This window comes from Panthera tigris, chromosome B4 (assembly GCF_018350195.1).
Source record: "Panthera tigris isolate Pti1 chromosome B4, P.tigris_Pti1_mat1.1, whole genome shotgun sequence".
In the NCBI taxonomy this organism is placed as follows: domain Eukaryota; kingdom Metazoa; phylum Chordata; class Mammalia; order Carnivora; family Felidae; genus Panthera; species Panthera tigris.
Window position 1 is genome coordinate 137,449,128 of NC_056666.1, and position 24,776 is coordinate 137,473,903.

Here is a 24,776-nt window from a genome sequence, read left to right on the forward strand (position 1 = left end):
AAGCCCTTCTGTCCCCTGGCCCCACCCAAGTCCCAACAAGTCCGGAGACGAGTCCTACCTCCTGGAACTCTCACCGTCTCCAAAGACCACTCCTTGGGGGTGGGGGGGGGGGGAGAAGAAGTTTCTAGAACATCTGAATTTTAAGTTCTGGAACAGCCTTTGAGGCGCACGGCTCCCGGTGGAGCGCGGCAGCCGAGACAAGCTGATGCACAGAGCGGCCAAGATCAGGAGCTGTGTTCTGACTCCCAGATCCCTGTGCCACCATCCACGTGCGGACAGGTGCCGAGATGTCTCTGCAAGGTGACCAAGCAGCAGGGAACAGAGGCTGGAGGGGGGGCCTTTCCCGCTCTCTGTCGTGACACCGGGACGCACCGGGCACACACAGGGTGCACCCACGTGGTCCGACGTCAGCGGAGACCCTCGGGGCAGCAGCCGGGGGGCCCCGGAAACGCCTCACGGTTGGGGGGCCCTCCCTCCAGCTCCCCAGCGCCCGCAACAGTTTGAGGAGAGACCAGGAGCCGCCCGACTCCCCTCAAGGGGGCAAATTTGCACCCTGAGATAGTGGGGGGGTCCCCATGCCGACAGCCCCCCCAACGCTGAGTGCAAGGCTGGCTTGGCTGCCACCAGCCTCCAGCGGGGCCCTCACACCCACAGGCCACACCCCTGAGGCCCCCCACACAGCCCGCAGTGGTAGTAAAGACCCCAGCAGTCGACCCTCCCCACACCCCCCTCACCAGGCCACTCACTGCCCCTCGGTCCAACCGACCTACCCCTGACCCTTGTCCCCAGTCCTCGCCCACCGACCCGGCCTCAGAGGCTGCATTCCGGGCCCTCCCTGCCCGCAGCTGGCCGGCTGTGCCCCCTGGCGCCCACCCACTCTGAGGCGCCAGGAGCCCCTGCTCCGTGGGGCGGGGTCTGCACTAGAGGGTAAATGCTACCCGCGTCGCTCCCCGCCAAGTCCCCAGAAGGGAACACAGCCGGACACACGGTAGGCGCTCCACGAAGGCGTGCTCGCAGACCCAACGGAGAAACAAACACCTCCCCCTCCCAGTAGCCCCCGCCCCCTCAACACAGCGTCCTGAGCCACGGTCATCTGTCTACCCGTCCCCTGGCTGTGAGCGCCTCGGAACGACCGTGCTAGGGGAGGCTCGGCCCCCGTGGCGCTCAGGCACAGCGAGTGCCCAGACAGAGCGCTGGCCCCTGGCCCTCCACGACCGCCCGCCAGCCCGGGCCCCTCTGACACTCAGCACCTCAAGGCCGGGCGCCCCAGGGCCCTCTGCACCTCACTTACGTTGCGTCCCACCGGCCAGTGCCCCCGACGGCCGGCAGCCCTCCTTGGCCACCACGGCGGACCCTGCAAGGCGCGTCGAGGTGCTGGGGACACAGTGGCATGTATGCCCAGGCAGGTAGGCAGGTGACAGTGTCCCAGCATCAGGATGCAGGCCGCCTGGGGAGCGTCGTCCGGAGAGCAGCACCTCCCAATTCCCGGGGCCCGAGGTCCTGCCCGCCTGGTCCACTCGCTGCACGGCCGTATCCTTGGACAGGAGTCCCTGCTGCATGTGGCCTACCCTCATGTCCCCCCAGGAAGGGAACGGAAGCTCGGGGGCAGGGCCAGAACCCACAGCGCTCCGTAGGCATTTGCAGAGCTAAAAGCCCCAACACGGGAAGCCTTCTCGGCCCCCGACCAGAGCCCCTTCTACCCTGCTCTCGCCCCAATGTCACCTCCACGGCTCTGGCCACAGCACGAGCTGACCTTGGGAGCTGACTGGCCTCCTGGACGGAAGCTTCTGGCAGGCAGGCCAGGTGCGTACCTGTGCATGGGGAGCTGGGCGGCAGGGCACCGGTCACAGTGGAGCTCTTTGTCCATCACCCTGGCACCTGCCGGCCCCGCGGCCCTTCCGGAAGAGCCTTCAACGTGTGACATTTCTCACATGCACGGGCCCCTCTCATCCCTAAAGGACGTCGCTTACCTGCCGAATTCCGAGTGTCCCCGACACCCCGCGCCGCGACCCCCTTCCTCACCGCGGCCGCCCGCTTCGGTCTCACCCCCTGGCCCCAGCTCCGTGAGCCTCGGTTTCCCCCAGAAAAGTCGGATTCCAGGACCAAGTATCCCAAGGGTAATGCTGAGCAGACGCTGCAGGGTGTGAGTCTGGGCACCTGGGACGCGGAGGTGACCGCAGGGCAGGCCTGCTGGGCGCCAGCCATCCGTGCGGCTCCCGCTGCCTCCCCCGACCGCAAGGGCCACGGAGAGCGCGTGTCCTGGGAAGGGTCCGGGACGCGGGGGCCTTTCTTGGTTTCCTTTTCTGTTGCTCCTGCCAGCGCAGCCTGTGTCCAGGCAGGACAGCACCCAGCCGTCCCCTCTGCTCCGTTCTAAAGACGGCAGGCACCCCAGTGGGAAACGGCTGCTGGGCGGGCACCCCCCTCCACCCCCGGTCAGTCGGCAGGGTCCCCAGGGCCAGCGGTGGGTGAGGAGGGGCTGGGGGCCAGGAGGATGTGGACGCCCCGATGGGCAGCGTAGCCTTCTGGCCGGGTCCCGGGAGCCCGAGCACCACCAGGCTGAGTGCGGGGATGAGTCAGGGGCACGGGAGGGGCAGTCCTGCAGTTCCCACATCCCCACGACGTCTGCACAACGGCACTTGTCACACCCCTTGACCGATGAGGAGACTGGGGCTCAGAGAGGGTGATGGGCACCCCAAAGCATCCAGCCAGGCAGGGCTGGGCTGAGCCCACGTCCCGCCCGGGACCCGGGGCCGCACCGCTCTCCGGTCACCTTTACCGCCCTGTGCTGTGTTAATGCAACCGGTCCCAGGCCAAACCCACCAGACCACACATACCGTGAGCCCCAAAGGTTCCCTGGGGGCCCCCAGTGCCGAGGCTATGCCAGGCACAGAGGAGACACAGGTCAAGCCGACAGCCGTGGAGCTGCCCCTCTGGACTGGCCGCCCGGCTCCAGGGCAGTCCTCTCGATGTTGGGGGGGGGAGGGGTGGGCAGGGGACATGTGGCCGTGTCTGGAGACAACTCTGGCTGTCACGACTCTGGTGTCACTGGCACACAGTGGGTGGAGGCCAGGGATGCTGTCCCCACATCCTACCACGCTCAGGACGGGCCTGCAGCAGAGGTCACCCCAGCCTCAAATGTCAACAGTGCACAGAAGGGAAGGCCTGCTCTGGGGGCGGACAGAGGTGGGTGTGCCAGGGAGACAAAGGACGGGGGTCTCCGTGGCTCCCGGGGAGGGGCTGGCCTCAGGGAGCCGGGCCGGGGAAATCCCTCTGAGGGAGGGACCTCGGGGGGCGGACAAGGGGAAGGCCCAGAGGCAGCCCCAGACAAGGGCTTGCCCTGTGACCGCACACACAGCACGCTGTTTGTTGAGTATGTGGCCCATCCAATGAGGCATGAAGGACCCCTCTGCCCTCCCCGCCTCCATTCAGCCCCAACGTCCCTCTCAGGGGGCACAAGCTAGAGCTTCATGCCTCCTCCAGGAAGGCCACCCTTCATGTACAGCACCCGGGCCAGGGAGGAGAGGGAGCCCCTGGCCGTGGGGCTGCAGGGGGAGAGGGACGTGTTCTTTCCAGGGCAATTGGTGACAGGACACAGAGATATGCAGGAGCTGGCCGTGGGACCAGTGAGCCGGGCTGGCTCGGGACCCTCTGCGCCCAGTACGGAGGGACGGGTGTCTCAGTGGCCGTCCTCAGAGCCCGTCTCTGGCCCATTAAGGTGAAGTCAAACAGCTAAGGTCTTTGGTGTGAAACAAGTAACTGTCTCAAAGCGAGAACTCCAAGGTCAGCATTTGAAGAAGTGAACCCCTCGGCTGCTGGGCCATCGTGAGGGGACCGTCACCCCCTCCCCCTGGGGCGTCCCCTCCAAGGTAATCACAGTGAGCCAGACACATACCAGGACCTCCAAGGCCCCACTGCCCCGGGACGAAGGGACAGTCCTTCCGTGAAAGGAGGGCCGTCACCACCACAACCCTGCCCGCCAGCCCCGGAGGGGAAGGCACGTGACCGTCTGGAAAAGCCACCTTCCCCTCGGCAGGCACACGGCCACGTGGAAAGCCCGGAAGAGCAGAGGAGAAACTGTGACCTAGACCAGAAGGCCAACGAGGAGCTGCTCCGGGCTTGGGGTTTGGGGCGATGTCCTGCTTTCTCCTTCATGCTTTCCTGTGTCGCCAGAATTTTCCAGCTTATTGTTGTGAACAAACTAAAAAATGTTTAGGATTGCGGAAAGCAACTTCTATTAATACCCCAGAATAAAGCGTTAAGAAATCAAAAATGTACAGTGTTGGCCTTCTTCATGGCATGTCTGCTCAGCAGGTTTTCTGGTTCCACGTTTACTGGGACACCGTGGATGGGATAAAAATGCGACAGATACAGAGAAAAACATGGGAACAAGCACAAAGGGGAGCTCCCCGAAGACACGCGGCCAAGGGGCCTCCTCCGGGCCCTCCTCAGCTCTGAGAGGCCACACACACACACACACACACCACTCTTGAATCCCAACTGGGACACCGTTTGTCTCAGTGTCACAGTTCCCTCAAACAAACAGGACACAGAGTAAACCTTTCCTTTTGTTCTATTTTATGACGCAATATGAACTGTGCTGTCTCTTTGGCTTGCTTTCCTTCATTCACTCAACAAACACGGACCACGTCTTCACCTTGGGCTTGGGCTGAGCATCCCCAGCACGGACAGCCGTGACCCAGGACCCGGGACGCTCGGGGCAGTGGGACTGACAGTCTGCAGGGGCCGCGGTCTCCCGGGACCCCCAAGGCGTAATGGGGCAGCCCAGGGTGGCACTGAGGACTGACGGCAGACAGAGCAGGAAGGCAGGGGGCGGGCAGACGGAGGGTCAGGAGGCCAGGGCACCCTCCGTGTTTGGTCGCTGCCAGCTCTGTGAGCGTCTCCGGGGAATTAGACACAATCGCCCGCCTCCCTTCTCGAAACTCAGCCCAGGCACTGAATGAACGTGTCCCTTGCCCGGGCCACATAACTGTGGGGTGACGGATCCCTCTCATTTTCCTCCCGACGTCAACTATTTCAATTCCGCCACAACACGCTCGGCACGCTGTTGCCTGCGGGGAAATACAAGTCACTTCCGTCCTGAGGTCCCTGAGCTGCACATCCGAGCCCCGAGCCCGAGGCCCCCTGCGTCCAGGAGGGAGGCACCAGGGAACGGCAGCGCCCAACTGCTCATTTTAATCCTCTGTAAATCAGACAAAAACAGGCAACGCGTCTGTGATCACCGACGGCAACGCAGTCAGTCTGCAAATCCGCGAGGAGATAAAACGCACGTTGGAGAACATTCCCCGGGCAGGCTTCTCGGGAAGCCTGGGCCGGCCCGCATCTTCGTCCACACCGACAAGTCTGGAGCAGTTAACGTCTACACCCACGCCCTGCAGTTCCTCTACCATAAAACGTCAGGAGCAAAGATCCACGTGGGGGGTGGGGGGGCTTCAGATCCACCGTGATGAGACACCGCCTGTGGGCTGCTGTGATTCACCCTCAGTCCCTGCACCCGCGAGGGGCGTCCACGGCCTGGAGCCGTGGTATATCCACCTCTCTCCCACCTCCCGGCCCCGCTGGCCAGAACAGGCTCTCCAGAACGCACCTGCCTCTAGCCTTGACCGCACATCTGCCCCCACCCCGCTGGACACCCCACCCGGGGCGGGGGGGGGGGGGCACGAGCAGGGAGGGACCTGCCGAGACCACAAGACGACAGTGCTGAGGGCCAGCCGGCGAGGCTGCACACAATGCCATCACGGCTCCTAACCTGTACTACTGAAGCCACACGTGAGCCGCTAACCTCCGTGACACAGAGGCCCCCACGCCGAAACAGGACCCCGGAGGCCCATCTGTGAGGCCCGAAAGCTGAGGCCCATCTCACGCCCTGATCCCGGAGGCCAGTAGGTCAGAACCAGTCCCGGGCGGGGGGGACACGGCGCGAGGACACCACAAGGCCATCTGTCGTCACCCACCCTGCCGCTCCCTCGCGCGTCCCCAGATGGGGGCCGGCTCTCTGGCCCCCCCTCCCGGTGTCTGTAGAAGCCCCTCTGCCGTGGGGCTCAGAGCTGCAGCCAGGAAGCCGGCCCGGCCCGCCCGTCTGAGTCATCCCGCGGCTCCAGAAGTGCAAGTGTCGGCAGGAAAAGCCCGGAGACCCCGCCCCCCAGGATGCCCGCCCGCGCCCATAGCCCTCCAGCCCCGAGCCTGGCAGGTGAGCACCCCAGTCCACGCTGGCCTCCTGGCACCCACTCCAAAGCCCACACCCGGAGGCCGCGTCACCTTTAGAATTCAGGGTCGCTGTCACCTGCCCAACCCCACGAGGCAGGGGGACCCACGCGGGCCCCTCCAAGCTCAGGTCTCGGTCCTGCGTCTCCTGTGAGGCCCCACAGGACCCCCTTCCCCTGCCACCCCCAGGGCACCGAGTTGGAGAGGATTCGTTTGGAAGTCTGATTTCCCATCGAGAAAGTTCTGCTGACCTCGTCCAACCCCGGGGCGGCACGGACAGCCCGGAGGGGGTGACAGCACCTGTGCCCGGGGCACAGAGGCCGAGACGGAGGCCACAGAGGGGGCGGCAGGCACCCCTTTTTGCTCCTTCAGCCCCGAATCCCTTCTGATTCCTTTGCCCTCAGATTCCTCTCTGCTGTTTCCTGCCTGGTTCACCCGGTTAAGAAACCAGGTTCTTTTATTTTTTCAATTTTTTTTTTTTTTTTTCAATTTTTTAAAAAACTTGTTTAGTTTCAGAGAGAGAAAAAGCGAGTGCAGCCGAGGGGCAGAGAGGGAGAGAATCCCAAGCAGGCTCTGCACTGCCAGCAAAGAGCCCAACTCAGGGCTCGAACTCACCAACTGTGAGGTCATGACCGGAGCTGAAACTAGGAGTCGGACGCCCAACTGACTGAGCCACCCAGGCGCCCCACAAAAGCTAGTTTCCGAAAAGCAGGGGAGTATACAAAATGCCTTGGAGAGTCGGGTTTGCCTCAGTCAAGTACTAAACGCCCTCCCCTGCACACACGCTCACCCCGACTGGCCTCCCCGGCCGGTGCTGAGAGCGCAGGGGTTAGCGAGCAGGCCCGCGGGCATGGATGCCAAGCCCTAGGGTGCTGATGGGTGCCAGAAGTGCATGGGAAGGACACCTGGCTTAGACCAGGCTGCTGGGGCAGGGCGAGGCCTCAACACGAGGGGATCTGGTCAAACGAAACCGAGAAGGGCACACTTCCAAAGCCCCTTCTCGCCACTCTGACACCCCCTTGGGGTCACGTCCGAGTCGCCTCACTCCCCTGTGCCCCTTCAGGGTCGCAGAGTGCGTTCTCTCGGGCTCTCACCGGTTTGCACGGCGTGTAAAAACAACTCTCTCGGAACCCAGGCAGCGCCCGGAGGGCTGGAACAGGGAGCTGAGGCGCTCACCACCTCACATCCCTCCCTGCTTCCCAGATCCACCTGTGGCCGACCCACGGGATCCCACCTGAGCCCGCGTCGTGGCTGGGCATGCCACAAGACGCTCTTTCTGGGCTTTCTTTCTCTTTTTCTTCTTTTTTTAATTTTTTTAAACATTTTTATTTATTTTTGAGACAGAGAAGAGACAGTGTGTGAGCAGGGGAGGGGCAGAGAGAGAGAGAGAGGGGGAGACACAGAATCGGAAGCAGGCTCCAGGCTCCGAGCTGTCGGCACAGAGCCCGACACGGGGCTCGAACCCACGAACCGTGAGATCGCGCCCTGAGCCGAAGTCGGACGCTTAACCGACTGAGCCACCCAGGTGCCCCTTTTTTCTCTTTTTTTCTTTTTCTTTCTGGGTTTTCTCAGCAGGGGTTATTAGAGAAAAGACTCAGAGGCTGGGGTTGTCAGCTTCCAAGAGCTCAGATGCAGAGACGCTGTTTCTGTGGAAGGAGAATCCGGGGTGTCCTGGCTGAAGGCGGCCCTAGCCTGATGGGTCATTGCAGAGAGGGTGGAAAACCCCTCCTTGGGCTCCCCTGCCTCAGTTCCCCTGGCTGCAGGGAAAGGAAGGGGGCCCATTTTCAGTCCAAATTCACTTTGGGTTCAGAAAACACACCAGGCCAGGGGCCGCCTGGACGGCCCAGTGGGTTAAGCGTCCGACTCTTGCCTTCAGCTCAGGTCACGATCTCACTGTCCGTGGGTTCAAGCCCCACACTGGACTCCATGCCGACAGTGCGGAGCCTGCTTGGGATTCTCTCTCTGCTTCTCTCTGCCCCTCCCTTGCTTGCTCTCTGTCTCTCAAAATAAATAAGTAAACTTAAAAAACAAAAAATCTCCAGGCCGGTGGGTAGCACAAACGTGAGGAGGCAGAACAGAATCCCCGCCCCACACACAATGGATTTCCCAGGCCAACCGGGGACTCAGACAGCTGTCCCAACCCTGAAGCCCTCAGCTTCCTGCCTCCGGGGTCACCCCCGCCTGGTTTCCCCACAAACACACTCATCTACCGGGCCGTGAGCGGCGCTGTCCGGGCACAGAACCCAGTCACCGACATGCCCCGCCCCGCCCGCCGCCTGCTTTCTCGGGCGTATCTGCCAGACCGTGCGGGGCCCTCGCACACACACTATAACTCACGGCTGAACTTCCTGTCCTGTCCGCGCGCACATACATACATACACACACACACACACACACACACACACACGCCCCTGACCTCCGGCGGCCACGTGCCAGATGCATAGGAAATCGCTCAGAACAATAAACCTTCATATTTTCCATCCTCTCTTTGAAGATTTGGGGTGCTTTCACTTACACGTGAGAGAATTTTCCATGCTTGGGAGAGAGAGCTGGACCGAAAAGGCGCCTCCCTCAGCTGTGTCACTGGCGTTAAGGCACAAAAGGCAAAGGTGTGCGGTCGACTCCAACCACGCCCACCTGCCCCCCACACCCCCTCCCTCCTAAGCTGGGCCCAGGGCCACTGTCATCCCCGGAGGGGTGTGGGGAGTTGGGAGCCTTCTCCTGTGCAGTACTCAGCCCCGCGGGGGGGAGCCCCCAGGGGAAAAGAGGACAACAGGGCAGGATCCCGATGGGCCACGTGCCATCACAGTGAGGGAGACGGACGCTGTGCCCAGGTGCCCAAGCGGGCAAAGCAGACCTCCGCCATCTGACTGGACACAATGAACTCAGGGCACCGTGCTGTAGCGGGTGGAACTGTGTCCCCCAAAAGCACACGCGGAAGTCCTAACCTCCCCACCCCTGTACCTGTGAACGTGAGCCGATGTGGAAATAGAATCTTGGCAGATGTACTGAAGATATAAATTAAGATGGGGTCGAGAGGAGAAGGGTGGGCCCATGGTTCAGTATGACCGGTGCCCTTTCGAGAGAGAAGCCACACAGGCCACACACAGGAGAGGCCCACATGACAACAGAAGCACAGCTGGGGTGAAGCCAAGGTCCTGGGGCCACCAGAACCGGAAGAGGCAGCAAGGAGCCCTCCGAGGGAATGCAGTGTCCCTGCCAACACCTTGATTTCAGATTTCTGGCCTCCAGAACAGCGGAGAATATATTTCTGTTGTTTTAAGCTACCGGTTTGAGGTCCTGTGTTACAGGTGACACACAGCCCATCACCTTGGGGAACGGGAGCAAACTGACCCGGCCGTGGCCCCTCCCTGAACCTAGGAAGCCCCCATTAAGTCCAGGAGGCAGCCTACAAAAAGATCTGTAGGTGAAGCAGAACCTTCCAGGAGGAGCACAGAGAGGGAGCTGGTGTTACGCACTCTGACGACAAACGCGGAACTCAAATCCTCTCTGTGCACACGCTGCAGCGGGAACCAGGAGGCAGGGGATGGGCCCAGCGGGACCTCACACAGCGCAGCCAAGAGCGATCCCAGGACGCTGCCCTAATCCCTGCCCCAGACCTCGCTGGCCCCTGACCGGACCGCCTTGCCGACCCTGGCGCCTGAGGCCCGGGGAGAACCCTGCTCAGCTCCCATGAGCTCGCTTGGTTCCTAAGAAGGCCCCACCCATCCCCAAGAAGCTGCAGTTTCCAAGCTCCCAAATGGGGCCACTCACCAACACTCAGACCCTGGCCCCCACCCTTCACTTTGACCCACTCAAGACCCTGCTGGCTCCCGACCTCCCTGAGAAGGCTCTCTGCAGGGTCCACCCCACCTGCAACCTTCACTGTTGCACCGAATCCGGTAAGACCCGGGCCTAGGGACTATGGCTACCACCTGTCCCGAGCCAGGTGCCTCTCCTCGTGACCCCACGCCCTGAGCCCTTTCTCCAGGAAGTGGCACTGGGGACTCTTAAAAAACAGGGCAGGGTCACAGAAGACCCCAGAAATTCTTACTCACTCGGGCCACCTCCTCTCCCAAGAGCTATAAAGACAGAGAGAGTGTGCATTTGTGACCCTTGTAAGTGTCCCTCCTCACCTCTTGGGGCGTCATCCTCTGAGCTAAAACTGCGTCCGGTGTTCCCAAACCACTGCCCCCCACAACCTTGCCCATGGAATATTCTGGTTTTCTGAGGTGGCTCAGTACTTCTGCTGAAAGCTCCTAGACAGAGGTCACTTGTCCTCTGACAATCTGGTGGCCTTGGGGGCTCTGGTGGGGTGTCCCAGGTCGCTAGCTCGAAAGACGCCGACATAAATAGGGGGCGCCTGGGAGGTTCAGTCACTTGAACGTCTGGCTCTTGATTTCGGCTCAGGTCATGAGCTCACTGTTCAGGCCCCGCATCGGGCTCCGCAACACTGACCGTGAGTGAATAGCCTGCTTTGGATTCTGTGTCTCCCTCTCTCTCTCCCCCTTCCCCACCCTCTCTCTGCCATTCTCAAAATAAATAAACTTAAAATAAAAATCCCAGGGGCGCCTGGGCAGCTCAGTCAGTTGAGCGTCTGACTTTGGCTCAGGTCACGATCTCGCGGCTCGTGGGTTCAAGCCCCGCATCGGGCTCTGTGCTGACGGCTCAGAGCCTGGAGCCCGCTTCGGATTCTGTGTCTCCCTCTCTCTCTGACCCTCCCCCGCTCACGCTCTGTCTCTCTCTCTCTAGAACGAATAAACATTAAAAAAAGTTTTTTTACTCCTAACGTATGGATATGCCACTTTTGCTCATCACCTGCCAGTGGACACTCGGGACCTCCACCTTTCGAGTATCGTGAACTGCCCCGCTATGAGCGTGGGGGTTCAAGTTCTGTTCAAGGCCCTGCTTTTACTTCATACCCCAAAGCAGGTTCCTGGATCCTATGGCAAAATTCTCCTTTTCGAGGAACCGCCGTAACTGTTTCCACGGTAGCGGCACCATTTTCCATTCCCAGCAGCGAACGAGGGTTCCAGGTTCTCCACATCGGAGCCATCCCGTATTTTCTGCCCTGTTTTATTTCTGTAACAGCCATCCTAAAGGTGAGGCGGTATCTCATCGTGGCTCTGACCGGCACTTCCCTGATGATGAGAGATGTGGATCTTTCCATGTGCTTGTTGGCCATTCGTACATCTTCTCTGGCAAAATGTCTACTCAAGTCCCCTGTCCGTTTTTTAATCAGGTTGTTTCTCTGTTGTTGAGCTGTAGAAGCTCTTTATATATTCTAGACAGTAATCCCTTACCAGGTATGTGATTTGTGAGTATTTCATAATGGCTTTTAAATGAGAAATTTAAATAGTTTCTCAGCACCTACACCGTTCCTGGCAAGAAAAGGTTTCCCAGGACGTAGCCAGATCTCTAGGCTGCATTTCTGTTTTTCTGATCCTTCACTTACAGAATGATACAAGGTTGGAGTCAGGACGGGGGGCCTGGGGGTGACCATCCCACCTCCTTATTTCAGTGGGGACACTGAGGCCCGGGGGGGGCGCTGACTCGACCGGCATCAGCATTTAGCACGTCAGGTACCACCCAGCTGCACCGCCAGGGAAACCTCACGCTCTTTTCAACGCCAGAGACGCGTCCCAGCGCAGCAAAGGACAGCTGTGGCCACACCACGGCCGTGTGCGGCGGTCTCCAAAGCGGGGCCGCTCAACGCCTTCCCTCTACGAAAACGGTCCTTCAACGCTCAGCTCACTGATAAAACTTTATTGCCTTGCAAGAGAGTTCTTATCTCCGAAAGCTAACACAGCATATGACTTTGTTTGAACTAGCTGCTGTAAGTTTACCTTACCCAAGTATCATTTAGATTACGTCTTTCTTAAATCCTAAAAAAAAAAAAAAAAAAAAAAAAAAATACAGAGGTGGAATTAAACACAAAATATTGAAAGAAGTCGGTTGGGCGTCCAACTCTTGATTTCGACTCAGCTCATGATCTCACCGTTCATGGGTTCGAGCCCCGCATCAGGCTGACAGTGTGGATTTTCTCTCTCTCTCTTTCTCTCTGCCCCTCCCCTGCTTGCTCTCATTGTCTCAAAAACAAATAAACTTAAAAAAAGGTGTCGAAAAAGAAGGAAAAATCTTGATTGGTGGATAGAGGGAGGGAGGGAAGAGAAGGGAGGAAGGCAGGCCAGCCCCCGGGCCAGCAGGATCTGAGCTCTCGAAGCTAAAAAGCCCCCAAGGGCACGTCAGCCAGTTTGGGGCGAGCTCCCGCTGGTGCTCACCTGCACACTGCCTCTGACTCGGACCCCTGCACTGGTTCGGGTCCCCCCCACCCCCCCCCCGCCCGATACGCATCGGTCCTGCGCTCCAGTTCCAATGACACGGCTCTGCAGGGACAGCTCCAAGGACCCCTTCTTCCTCATCCTGCAGTGTGGCCCCATCCCCCCCAGACTGCTCCCATGGAACCAGACACGATCTACCAGCCAGTGCAGAAGGCGGCCCTCGCAGCTGCTTGACCACAGGGAAGGGAACGGGCGGAGAAGGCCAGCCGCTCTGCCACGTCCGGATAGCACAGGCATCCCCGGTGCGCCCTCCCCACACCCTGCAGGTGCTGTCTGCGGGCCTGTGCCGGGGGGAGGGGGGGAACTGAGGCACAGAGCCAGCCACCACGGGCTCCACATTCAGGCTGGGAGTGTCTGCGGGGGAGGGGGAAGGGTGGGTGGGATCTGGGAAAGCCACGGGGCCCCTCAAGGCCAGGAGGCCCCTCTCCCCGGGCCACCTTGGGGGGGCGGGACCACTCCAAACACCCAGAGAGCAAACCGGCCCTGTCACCTCCACGGCTGCTATGAACCAGGCCTGAAGATCTGACGCGGGTTGGGGGGAGGGGGCGGGCAGGGGCTCGGCCTGGAAGATGCAGCTTGTCTCATCGCTAACACTCGCACACGTTGATGAAGCGGGTGGTGCGTCCCCGCCGACCCATTTCCGGCCTGAAGCCCACCCCACGAGATGAACGGAGAAAGCGCTCGGGCTCAGAGCTCGCCCCGTTCACCTTCACCGACGGCACACGGCCGAAAGGCTCGTGCAGAAGTAGCCCCGGGGTCCACCCCCACAGCCGCTGTCTGCACAGTGCACAGCTTCGCGTCTGGTGGCTGCCCCTCTGAGCCCAAGGCCAGCGTGGCCCCTTTCACGGGAGGCCCGTGGTCCGTGGCACACTCTCAAGCCGGCAGGGTCCCCGGCCAAGCCAGCCAACGTGACCCTACCACCCCTGCAGAGGTTGAAATGGTGGGTCGGGGTGGCCGCAAGGAAAGCTTATGCTTCACCATCTGCCTTCAGAGTACTTGGTTAAGTTGTGTGTGTGTCTCTATGAGTGTATTTGTGTATCTGCACACATATGTGTCTGTGAGCACCTGTGTCTATGCGTGTATGTACGTGTCTGCATGTGCGTCCGTGTGTTTGCATGTGCATGAATGTATGCACGGATGTCTGCGTGTCCACATGTGTGTCCGTGTACATGCATGAGTGTGTGCATGGATGCGTCTGCATGTGCATGGGTGTCTGTGTCCACGTGCATGTACACACACATAAATGCACACGTTGCGTGTATATGTCTGTGTGCATGGGTGTCTGTGTCCACACGTGTGTACATGTGCATGTGTGCATATGTGTGCATGTATATGTTTCTGTGTATGTGTGCACATGTGTACATGTGTGTGTATGTGTGCATGGGTGTCTGTGTCCACGTGCATGTACACGTGCGTGTATACGCACACTGCGTGTATGTGCGTCTGTGTGTATGGGTGTCAGTGTCCACATGTGCATGCATGTGCATGCATGCATATGTGTGCATGTGTGTGTTTCTGTGTATGTGTGCACATGTGTACATGTGCATGTATATGTGCATGGGTGTCTGTGTCCACGTGCACATACATGTATATGTACATTGCATGTATGTGCGTCTGTGTGTGCATGCGTGTGTACATGGGTGTATGTCCACACGTGTGTGCATGTACACGAATACATACATCGTGTGTACGGGTTTGCACGGGCGTCTGCGTATTCACATATACGTACGCATGCATTCATATATGTACGTGCACACACGTGTACGTTTTTGTATGTCTGTGTGCATGGGTGTCTGTGTCCACATGCATGTACGTGTGTGTATACGTACATTGCGTGTATGCGCGTCTGTGTGTGCATGCATGTGTGCATGGGTGTCAGTGTCCACACGTGCATGCATGCATGTGCACATGTGTATATGTGCGTGTATGTGTGCATGGGTGTCTGTGTCCACGTGCATGTACACGTGCGTGTATACGCACACTGCGTGTATGTGGGTCTGTGTGTGCATGCATGTGTACATGGGTGTCAGTGTCCACACGTGTGTGCATGTACACGTATACATACATCGTGTGTACGGGTTTGCACAGGCGTCTGCGTGTTCACATATATGTACGCATGCATTCATATATGCACGTGCACACACATGTGCGTTTATGTATGTCTGTGTGTGCGCACAGGTGTGTATATGTGTACGTGCCTGCGTGTGTGTTTACGAAAGAATCATGGCCCCTCTCCAGGACGTCAGGAGACGCTCACGGGAGTGACAAAACAATAAAGGGCTGGTGATAGGCTTTTCCCAGCTTTGGAATGTTCACACCCAAAAAGGGGAACCGACTACCAGGTATCCACAAGTTCTTACCTGAAGCAAAAGCGTGAGAATGCGGCTCTGGAGTACACCCTCCACCTCGGGCCAAGCCCCCAGCAAGGCACGGGAGGGACCCAAAGTGGGGGGTGGGGGACATCCTGCCTCTGCGCCCGCCCCCCTCCCCCGTCCCCCACGGGAGGGCAGAGGAGCCGCTGTGCGGTCTCTGCAGGCAGACCCTCCCCCACGCCCCTCTGGGTCGTTCCACGAATGACCCATGGATACTACAGAGCACCTGCTGTGTACGGGGCCCCAGGCTCACGGGGGGAAAGCAGAGGGGGTCCCCGTCATCCCCCACAGACTCTGACCCTTGCAACCCGGGACCCCCAACCCTTCCACACTTCCCCAGGCCACCCCAGTTACCCTCCCGAAGCAAACATCCAGAAGGCAGGTGGTCACTTACCACACCCCTTCAGTAGCCAGGGATCTAATCCTACGGCTTTCATGTGACCCTACGTGTTCAGGTCACAGGACCTGAAAACACCAGAAAACGACTGTCCCCGAGGCGGTGAGCTGAGGAGAACCATGCCGAACTCAGGAATATTTTCCACACGCTCTGCCCCACACGATAAAATCTACTTGTGTTGGCATCCGAGTGCTGGCAGGGTGGAGGCCCGTGGCCCCGAGCCACACGACACAGCCCAGGTGCGACCTGCTGCTCGGCCCAGGCACCCAGCGCCCACTACCCGCCTCCTTAACAGGTTTCTGCTCTCGGGTGTCACAACGGGCGCGTCAGCCGGGCCCCAAGTGGACTTTCCGACGGGCACCACGTCCTGGACGGAGCTCGGGCGTCACCAACAAACCACAAGAGCCGGTCTATGTCCACACGTGATCTCTGTGCCATCCCCGCCCCCGACTTCCAAAGGGCTCACCTGCCTGTGATCTTTCCCACGTTAAAAAAATAGTTTCCCTCGGGCTCCTGGGTGGCTCAGTCTGTTAATCGCCCAACTCTTGATTTTGCTCAGGTCACGATCTCATGGTTCATGGGCTCGAGCCCAGCATCAGGCTCCGCAGCTGGCAGTGCAATCTGCTTGGGATCCTCTGTCTCCCTCTCCCTCTGCACACCCCCTCCCTCCCCCGCTCACATGCACTCTGCCCTCAGACTCCCCAACAACCACGGGTGACCCACTCTCGGAGTCTCACTGTCCCTCGGCCCCCAGCCGGCTCTCTCCCAAATCTCCCCTAACAGCCACCAAAACCCCCCACAGGTCAGGGGCTCTGCCACACCCACTCCCCTGCCAGGAAGGCGCCTTCAGCTCATGATGGGAGCGGGAGTCCCCACACCCACCCTCTCCTGCACCTCCCTCCTCTTGAACTCTGTTCTGTGTTTGTCTGTGTTTATCTGATCATCCCTAGACCACAGGAGCCACACTGGCTCTCCAGGGCCTGGCACACATTAGGTGCTCGATAAAAGAAACAACTCTCCCAGGGCCGCCTGGGTGGCTCAGTTGGTTAAGCGTCCCTGGATTTCGGCTCAGGTCATGATCTCACAGTTGGTGAGATCGAGCCCTGCGTCCGGCTGTGCGCTGACAGTGGGTAAGCCTGCTTGGGATTCTGTCTCTCCTCTGGCCCTCCCCCACTAGTTCTCCGTCTCAAAATAAATAAACCTAAAAAAAAAGGAAAAAAAAAGAATAAACACTCCTTTGTTTCTGAGCCAATGTTTCTTTTTCTTTTTTTTTAATGTTTATTTATTATTGAGAGACAGAGAGACACAGAGCGTGAGCGGGGGAGGGGCAGAGAGGGGGAGACACAGAATCCGCAGCAGGCTCCAGGCTCCGAGCTGTCAGGACAGAGCCCGACGCGGGGCTCCAACCCACGAACCGTGAGATCACGACCTGAGCCGAAGTCGGTTTGCCTAACCGACTGAGCCACCCAGGCACCCCAGTGAGCCAGTGTTTCTAAAAGTATGTTAGCAAGTGACTATCCCCAGAGTTACCGAAGCCCTTGGATACCAACCAGCTTCGAGCAGCACCTAACTTTTCTGGAACAGTCTGTGTCACTGGAGAATCCAGTGCAACAGCTCAAACGGCTTGAGCTGGCCCATCCTTTTCTCACTGTGAAGTCTGGGAGAAAAACAGAAGACCAAACACCCAGACGCTGCCTGGTACGGGGCCATCTCTTTATTTCCTTGTTTGCAATCGCCTATTTAAAAGTCCCTGCAATATCTTGTATTTAACTAGACAAAATACCTTTTAAAACTTTATCAGGCCTAGACGACTTCATGCCATATACTCCCCACCAAGGTAAACAGAAAGGTTGCTCAATCTTATTTCACCGAGTTTCACTCTTTTCTGGCACCCCTGAGTGATCTGTCCACCAGTCATTCTTAGCCCACACAGGCTACCTTTCCCACACCCACAGGTCCGCAATGCCCACAAATGCAGGGTCACTTCCCACCAAGTGCCGTGTTCCATAAGGCACGGCTGAAGGCCCTAACCCCGCAGGCACACGCGTGTCCAAGGCGGATTAAAAATGTGCACGTTCCTCCAAGACTGACATCTGGAACGATTAAAGAAAAGTATTTGGTAGCGCCCGGGGGCTCAGCCGGTTAAGCGTCTGACTTCGGCTCGGGTCACAATCCCACGGTTTGTGAGTTTGAGCCCCGCGTTGGGCTCCCTGCTGTCAGCACAAACCCCGCTTTGGATCCTCTGTTCCCCTCTCTCTCTGACCCTGCCCCCCCCCCATCAAAAATAAATAAACATTGGGGGGGGGAAAAAAAAGCAAGCATTTGCTTCTTGAAGGATCCCATCGGGTTATCAGTCATAAAGCTTCAAACAATGCAAACGTCGCCTTTCTAAAACGTCCAGAGTAAGGTCCCAATCACAGAATTTTAAACCTCGTTCAAAAACCGTCGCATAGACAACGAACATTTTGTACCGCTGGATATCATCCAAGAACGGCAGGTACTTGCACGTGACCGTTTCAGAAGTCAAAAACATTTTCCGGGGGCGCCTGGGTGGCTCAGTCGGTTGAGCGGCCGACTTAGGCTCAGGTCACGATCTCGCAGTCCGTGAGTTCGAGCCCCGCGTCGGGCTCTGTGCTGACAGCTCGGAGCCTGGAGCCTGTTTCGGATTCTGTGTCTCCCTCTCTCTGACCCTCCCCTGTTCATGCTCTGTCTCTCTGTGTCTCAAAAATAAAATAAACATTAAAAAAAAATTTTTTTTTAAAACATTTTCCGACGGTGTCTTGGTCCCCGGGGGCCACGTAAAACCGCCCATGCTATCTCCTCACAGTCCAAAGGCTCGTAGTGAATAAAACTCCCGGCCAGGCCAAAGGAACCGCCCTCCTCCCCCTACACCCCCCTGCACCCCAGCTCGGGCACCGCCCCCAGGTGCACCTTCCCCGGCAGGCCCCTCTGCTGGAGGCCCCCAGCCCTTCCTGGCCTGGCTCCCACAAAATCCTACTGCCTGCCTGTTCCATCCAGCCCCTCCAGGGCAGTCATAATGCATCAGAGGCTTTAGGGCATGGCTGTAAATCCAGGAAAGCCAGTAACACTTCAGTGAAAACGGCGCGTCAGTCCGAAACAACAGCTTTCCCCATTGTTCCTTCACAAAACCTAAGAATCCACCTTGGCTCAGTCGGAAGGACTGATCTTTCGGTGCCGTGTTGTTTCTACACAAAGCTGTGCTGTTTTGCAATTACAGATTTTCCAGTTTCCAGTCATTGGCTTCTCGGGGAGCTATAAAGAGCCGTCAAACGGCCTGAGGTGGTAGATCATCCCGCGGTGAGGTGATCTATATTCAAACCATCCCGAACCAGGGATCAGGCACGGGAATATTCGGTTTCGCAAGTAATTCTTCGAGAATTTCCTCTGAGGCAACAGGCAGAACACGGCTCACCTCCCAGATACCAGAGGAGTAAGTGTCAGTCCAAGTGCGAGAGTTTATAAAACTGCTCGATGTCCGATCAGAACCCAGTTAAAGGTAAACACTGTTTTCCAGGAGGGGGAATCAAGACTTGAGGCCCAGGGCCCGAGTGGCACAGCGTTATGTCGCCACAGGATCAGAGCCCAGCACTGGGTCCCCGAGACGCTCATTGCGGAGCACAGATCCCCAACCCACCTTCGACTGTGGTCCCCACTACAGGCCCTCCAGGCGGGCAAGCCAGCGCTCAGTAACTACCCTCTTGTGAATGAAATCCATCCTAAGCCCTGTTATCCGGCTGACGCGGTGGGGGGGAGGGGGCACATTCCTGATGCTTCAGACGCACAAAACATCCACCCTTCCACAGACACCGCTCCCACCAAAGCCCCCGTGTGTCCCCTGTGAAATCAAAACCCTAGGATGTTGCCAACTCGCTTTCATACAGGCTCTCTCCACTCTGCTTCATCCCGCAGGTAAAGTCGTATAAGAAAAAACAAAACCGAGCAAAGGGGCATTCAGGAAAAGAGCCCCTTTTTTTTTTTTTTTTTCTTAATTGGCCATTACTTGGAATATCCATCACCCTGGTTAACAGTTTTCCCTGAGGGCCTATTTATTCCCCGCTCTCTGCCCAGATTCGTATTCTCTGCCTGTAATTCACGACTTCACAGAACGTGAAATATCCACTTGCGGATGGGCTATACGGCCAAAATTCATGTGGATGGGTTGCACCACCTTTCGCAACCGGACCTGTAGACTCCAGACCTTATAAGCAAACCGCAGAAACTGGAAACAACCGTTTGCCACCCAACCCCGATGGCCAACTGTGAAGACAAAACAAATCGGAAAACTAACTTTTTAATGCTGGCAGGGCTCCCACAGTGATCCTGGATCGTAATGATTTATTGTTGAAATAAGTCAACCGAAACGTTGACTCAAACGACCCACGGATCCAAGCCTTTCCTGGTGACAGTTTGGTCTCATCCTTAAGGTCACCTGGCCGCGCCAGCCGACCACGTCTCTGGGCATAGGTCCCTTTGAGAAGCCGCCGTGTCCCCCGGTTCCCACACCCTCTATCTGTCCCCCTCTCCCTGGCCCTGCGGGTCCTGCCTGGCGCACGGGGGTCAGCAGCACAGAGGACTACATCTCTGCTGCCCACCAAGCACATGCCCGGCTGAGCCGAGACCGTCTTAGTCTTCGGCGCGCCTCCAGCCCCAGAGAGGGCCAGCTGGGTTCCCACACCGGCTCCGCCGCCGAAGCAGGCAGGCCTCTAAGTAACACCCAAATTACAAGTCCGCGTCCAGGAGCAGAAGCCAAGATCAAACGAGGCTACGCTTTTCAAAGAGCTCCCAGACAGACAAGCACACATGAGCCGGATTGTTATTATCTGGAGGAGACAGAAAAGAGACACCAAGGGAGCTAACTCCAGCCATATTACAGGGTGACTCAGGGAACCATCCAGCAATTTCCATCCAGCGCACGGGGCGGGCAGTGACCTTTGATCTTCCCAGACAGGGGGAGGGATGGCTGACTGCCGAGCATCTCCAAGCACAGCAGACAACCACTCAGTTAACCCTGGAGACCAGGTTTTAATAGCACAATCAGGAGCCACAGCCCGCTGAGCAAAGGGCCAAAAAGCCCTGCTCTTGAACTTGAAGCAGCCCAGGCCTACTCCCAGCAAAAGTGCTGTGGGAAGCGGCGTGGGTACCCCTCCCACTCCCTTGGCCTAAGTGGGGAGCACGCCCCCAGCCCGAGGCACCAACCTTCCAACCGGAGGCCACAAATCCCCAAAGAGCTGCCCGGGCCCTGCCCAAATGCGCCCCGGCATGCCGGGCGGGCCCCTGGCAGGTCCCCGCGGCTCGTGGCCCTCCAGGCGGCTTGGCGGGAGCCCTGCCGGCCACTCACCGGAAACAGACACCTCCATGAGCGCCTCCAGCGGCCGGTTGTTGTCCAGGTCCCGGCTCAGCTGCAACTCGCCGGTGGCAGGGTCCAACAGCAGCAGCCGAAGCTCATTGCCCTGCAGGAAGGTGTAGTTGAGGCTGTCGGAGAGGTCGGGGTCGTGGGCCGGGATGCGGCCGATCACGCCGGTGGGGAAGCTGTTGGACTTATTGGTGACGTAGTTGTTGAAGAGGATGTGGAAGTCGGGCAGCACCGGCGGGTTGTCGTTCTGGTCCAGGAGGCGGATGTGCACGGTGGCCCGGCTCACGAGCGGGGCGGACGTGGCCTGCACCACCAGCACGTACTCCCGCCGGACCTCGAAGTCCAGCTCGACCAGAGCACGCAGGTCCCCGCTCAGCAGGTCCAGCTGGAAGACCTCGGGCACGTTGCCCTCCACGATCTGATACATGATCTGGGCGTTGGGGCCTTCGTCGGGGTCGTTGGCACGGATCCTCGCCACCACAGAGCCCACCGGGCTGTTCTCCTCCACGAACAGCTCCAGCTCGTCCCTCTCGAACACCGGGGGGTTGTCGTTAATGTCCAAGACGCTCACCTGGACTTCCACCGAGGCACTAAGCGGGGCTGGGCTCCCCCGGTCCACAGCCAGGGCCCGAAGGTTGTACACGGCCACGTTCTCCCGGTCCAGCCGGCGCTGGGTTCGGATCACGCCGGACGTGGGCTCGATGTAGAAGTCGCCGTCACCATCGTCCCCACCCTGGAAGGTGTACAGCAGGCGGCCGTTGGGGCCTGAGTCCCGATCCGTGGCAGACACCTGGAGGACACTGGTGGACGGCGGCACGTCCTCAAAGACGGAGCCCTGGTAGAAATCCCGCAGGAAGCGGGGTGCGTTGTCGTTGGCGTCGAGGATGAGGATCTCCAGGGAGGTGGTGTCGGACTTTTGGGGGATGCCGTTGTCCCGAGCGGTGATGGCCAGCGTGTAGGCGGCCTGTTCCTCGTAGTCCAGCTCGGTCATGGTGTAGACGGTGCCCGTGTCCGGGTCGATGCGGAACTGCGGGACCGGGTCCTCCAGCACGTAGGTGATGCGCGCATTCTCGCCCGTGTCCTCGTCGGTGGCACCGATAACGGCAACGGAGGTGCCCACCGGCCGGTCCTCGCTGACGCTCACCGTGTAGTGTGAGCTCTGGAAGACCGGCCGGTGCGTGTTGGCGTCGGTGACGTTGATGAAGACCTGCGCGGTGTGCGAGCGCGTGCCGTCGGACGCGCTCACCGCCAGCACGTACTGCCGCTCCTGTTTGTAGTCCAGCGGCAGCGCCAGGGTGATGAGGCCGCCGCCGCTCTGGCTGCTGAGCGCGAAGCGGTTCCGAGTGTTGCCGCCCGTGAGCTGGTAGGTGATCACGCTGTTGGCGTCCCGGTCGCGGGCCCGCAGGGTCAGCACGCTGCTCCCCACGGCCGCGTCCTCGTTCAGACGCAGCTCGTACACCGGCTGCGTGAACATCGGGTCGTTGTCGTTGACGTCTAGCACCGTGATGGACACGCTGGCGGAGGAGCTCATGGGCGGGGAGCCATGGTCCACCGCCTCCACCCCGAAGCGGTAGTGTTCCACCTCCTCGCGGTCCAGCTCAGCACACACCGTGATCCAGCCGGAGCTGTTGTGGATCTGGAAAGGGAAGTCCGCGGGCGCCGCGGGGTCTTGGGGCCCAGCCCCAGCCCCGCCCACGGCGGCCGAAGCCGTGTCCACCAGGCGGTAGCGCAGACGCGCGTTCTCCCCGGCGTCCGCGTCCACGGCCTGGATGTGCAGCACCGAGTGGCCCAGAGGCACGTTCTCCAGCACGGCTGCCTGGAAGGGGCTGCTCACAAAGATGGGGGCGTTGTCGTTCACGTCCAGCACCTGCACCAAGACCAGCCCCGAGGAGTTGATGAGCGGAGGCCGGCCCCCATCCTGGGCCTTGATGCGAAGCGTGTACTCCCTGATGGCCTCGAAGTCCAGCGGGTTGATCACATCCAGGCTGCCGCTCAGCGAATGCAGGTAGAACTGCCCCTTCAGGTTGCCGCTGACGATGCTGTAGTGTATGGCCGCGTTCTGCCCCTGGTCCCGATCGCTGGCCTGCACGCGCAGCACGGGCGTGTTGACTGCCACGTCCTCGGGCACCTGGACCACGTAGCGCTTCTCGCTGAACTGGGGGTAGTTGTCATTCTCATCCTCCACCACGATGTGCACGGTAGCTGTGGCGCTGAGCGGGCCCGGGTTGCGGCCCTGGTCGTTGGCCTCCACCAGCAGCTGGTAGGCGGCCGCCTCCTCCCGGTCCACCGCCGCGCGTGTGCGCACCACGCCCGAGCGCGAGTCGATCTCAAACACGCCTCCCGCACCCTCCAGCAGGCGGTAGCGCATGTTGGCGTTGGAGGGCGCGTCGCCGTCGGTGGCGCGGATGGTCAGCACCTCGTAGCCCACCTCCAGATTCTCACGCACGCGCTCACGGTACTCGGACTGCTCGAAGACGGGGCTGTGGTCGTTGGTGTCGCTGACCGTGACGGTGAGATAGGTGGCGGCCGAGCGCCGCGGTGAGCCGTGGTCCACCGCGCTCACCTTGAGCACGTGCGTGTCCTTGGTCTCGCGGTCCAGTGCGCGGGCCGTGCTCACCGCGCCGGTGGCGGGGTCGATGAGAAAGTAGCCGTTGGAGCGCTCATCGAACAGTGCCTCCATCTGGTAGCTCAGGCGCCCCGCCTCGCCCTCGTCCGGGTCGTGCGCGCGCAGCTCGATGACCCCGGTGCCCGCTGGCTCGTTCTCGGGCACCGATACCTGGTAGCTAGGCAGCGGGAACTGCGGGGTCGTGCTGCCGCCAGCGCCCCGCCGAGCCCGCCGCGGGCCCCCGGCCCCAGCCTGGGGCCGGCTCGGCGGCGACGGCGACGGCGACGGCGACGGGGAGGGCGTCCCCGCGGCCGCCTCCAGCGCCAGCTCCACCTGGATGGCGCCGGCCGCGCGCCGCAGGGCGCACAGCAGGCGCAGGCGGGCCGAGCCCCCGGGCGGCAGGCAGACGGGGTGGCGTGGGCAGCGGGGGCCGGGGCGCGGCGGGCAGCTGCAGGCGGGGAACGTGGTCAGGGCCGCGAGTGCCGAGTGCAGCGTGGCCCCGCCACCGCCGCCGCCGCCGCCGCCGCCCGAGGCCGGGAAGCAGAGCGCCGCGCCCGGCCCCGGCACGGTGAGCACAGCCCGCGCCCGCAGCTCAGCGCTGGGGGCCCGTCGGCTGCGGGGCCGGGCGGCGCAACCCGGGCCGTGCGCGCGCACCCTCAGGCGGAGGCTCAGTGCCGTCGGGGCGCCGCGGGCGGTCAGGCGGACGAGCAGCGGCAGCGGGCGCCCCCCCAGGCGCACGCAGCCCCGGGGCCCCGCGCCCGGCCCGCGCCGCCTCCCCGCCAGTCGCCCGTCTCGGCTCACGTCCAGCAGCTCCCGCAGCGCCCGGGGCGTGCGCGCAGCGTCCAGCGCGTAGGTCCAGCCGGGCCCGAGGGCGAAGGCGCGGGCGCCGCCGGGCACGCGCAGCTCCCAGGCGGCAGCTCGCAGCCCCAGCGCGGGCAGGGCGGCGGCCGCAGCCAGGAGCAGCAGCGCGGGCAGCACGGCCGGCTGCGGCGGCGGCGGCGCCATGGCCCGGAGCCCGAGCCCGAGCCGGGCGCCCGAGCACAATCCATGCACCCGGCGCGGCTCCGCATGCACCCGGCGCGGCCGGGGGAGGGCTCCTGCGCGCCCGGCGCCGGGCCCTCGGGGCGGCCCGCGCCCTGCCTCCCCGGGGGCCCCGGCGGGGACACCGGGGGCCGCGCTCCCGGTCTCCCCCGCAGCTTCCACCTCGAGAGCACTTTGCGAAAGTTTGCGAAGTTGGTTTCAAGATGGCTCCTCTGCGCGTCCCGGGAGGGCGCCGCGCATCAACCTGCGGCGGCGGCGGCTCCGGGCGGCTCCAGGTGGCTCCCGCGCGGGCTCGGCCGGGCGGCGTGGGAAGCGGGGCGGGCCCGGGCAGGGCGGGGGCAGCGCTCCGGGAGCGGGCTGGGCCGCTCCGCGCCGCTCAGACCCCGGCGGCCGGCTGCTGCCTGGGCGGTGCGCTCGGCCCGCG

The 24,776-nt window shown here is 60.7% G+C and overlaps 1 protein-coding gene across 1 annotated transcript in view; it reads right to left on the minus strand.

The window, feature by feature from the left end:
- CELSR1 (cadherin EGF LAG seven-pass G-type receptor 1) overlaps positions 1-24,316 on the minus strand; it is a 138,304-nt gene extending 113,988 nt beyond the window's left edge. Inside the window, exon 1 of the mRNA XM_042993550.1 lies at positions 20,692-24,316. Within this exon, the coding sequence (XP_042849484.1) occupies positions 20,692-24,316 (3,625 nt within the window). The remainder of the gene's footprint in view (positions 1-20,691) is intronic.
- Positions 24,317-24,776: the final 460 nt, after the last annotated feature.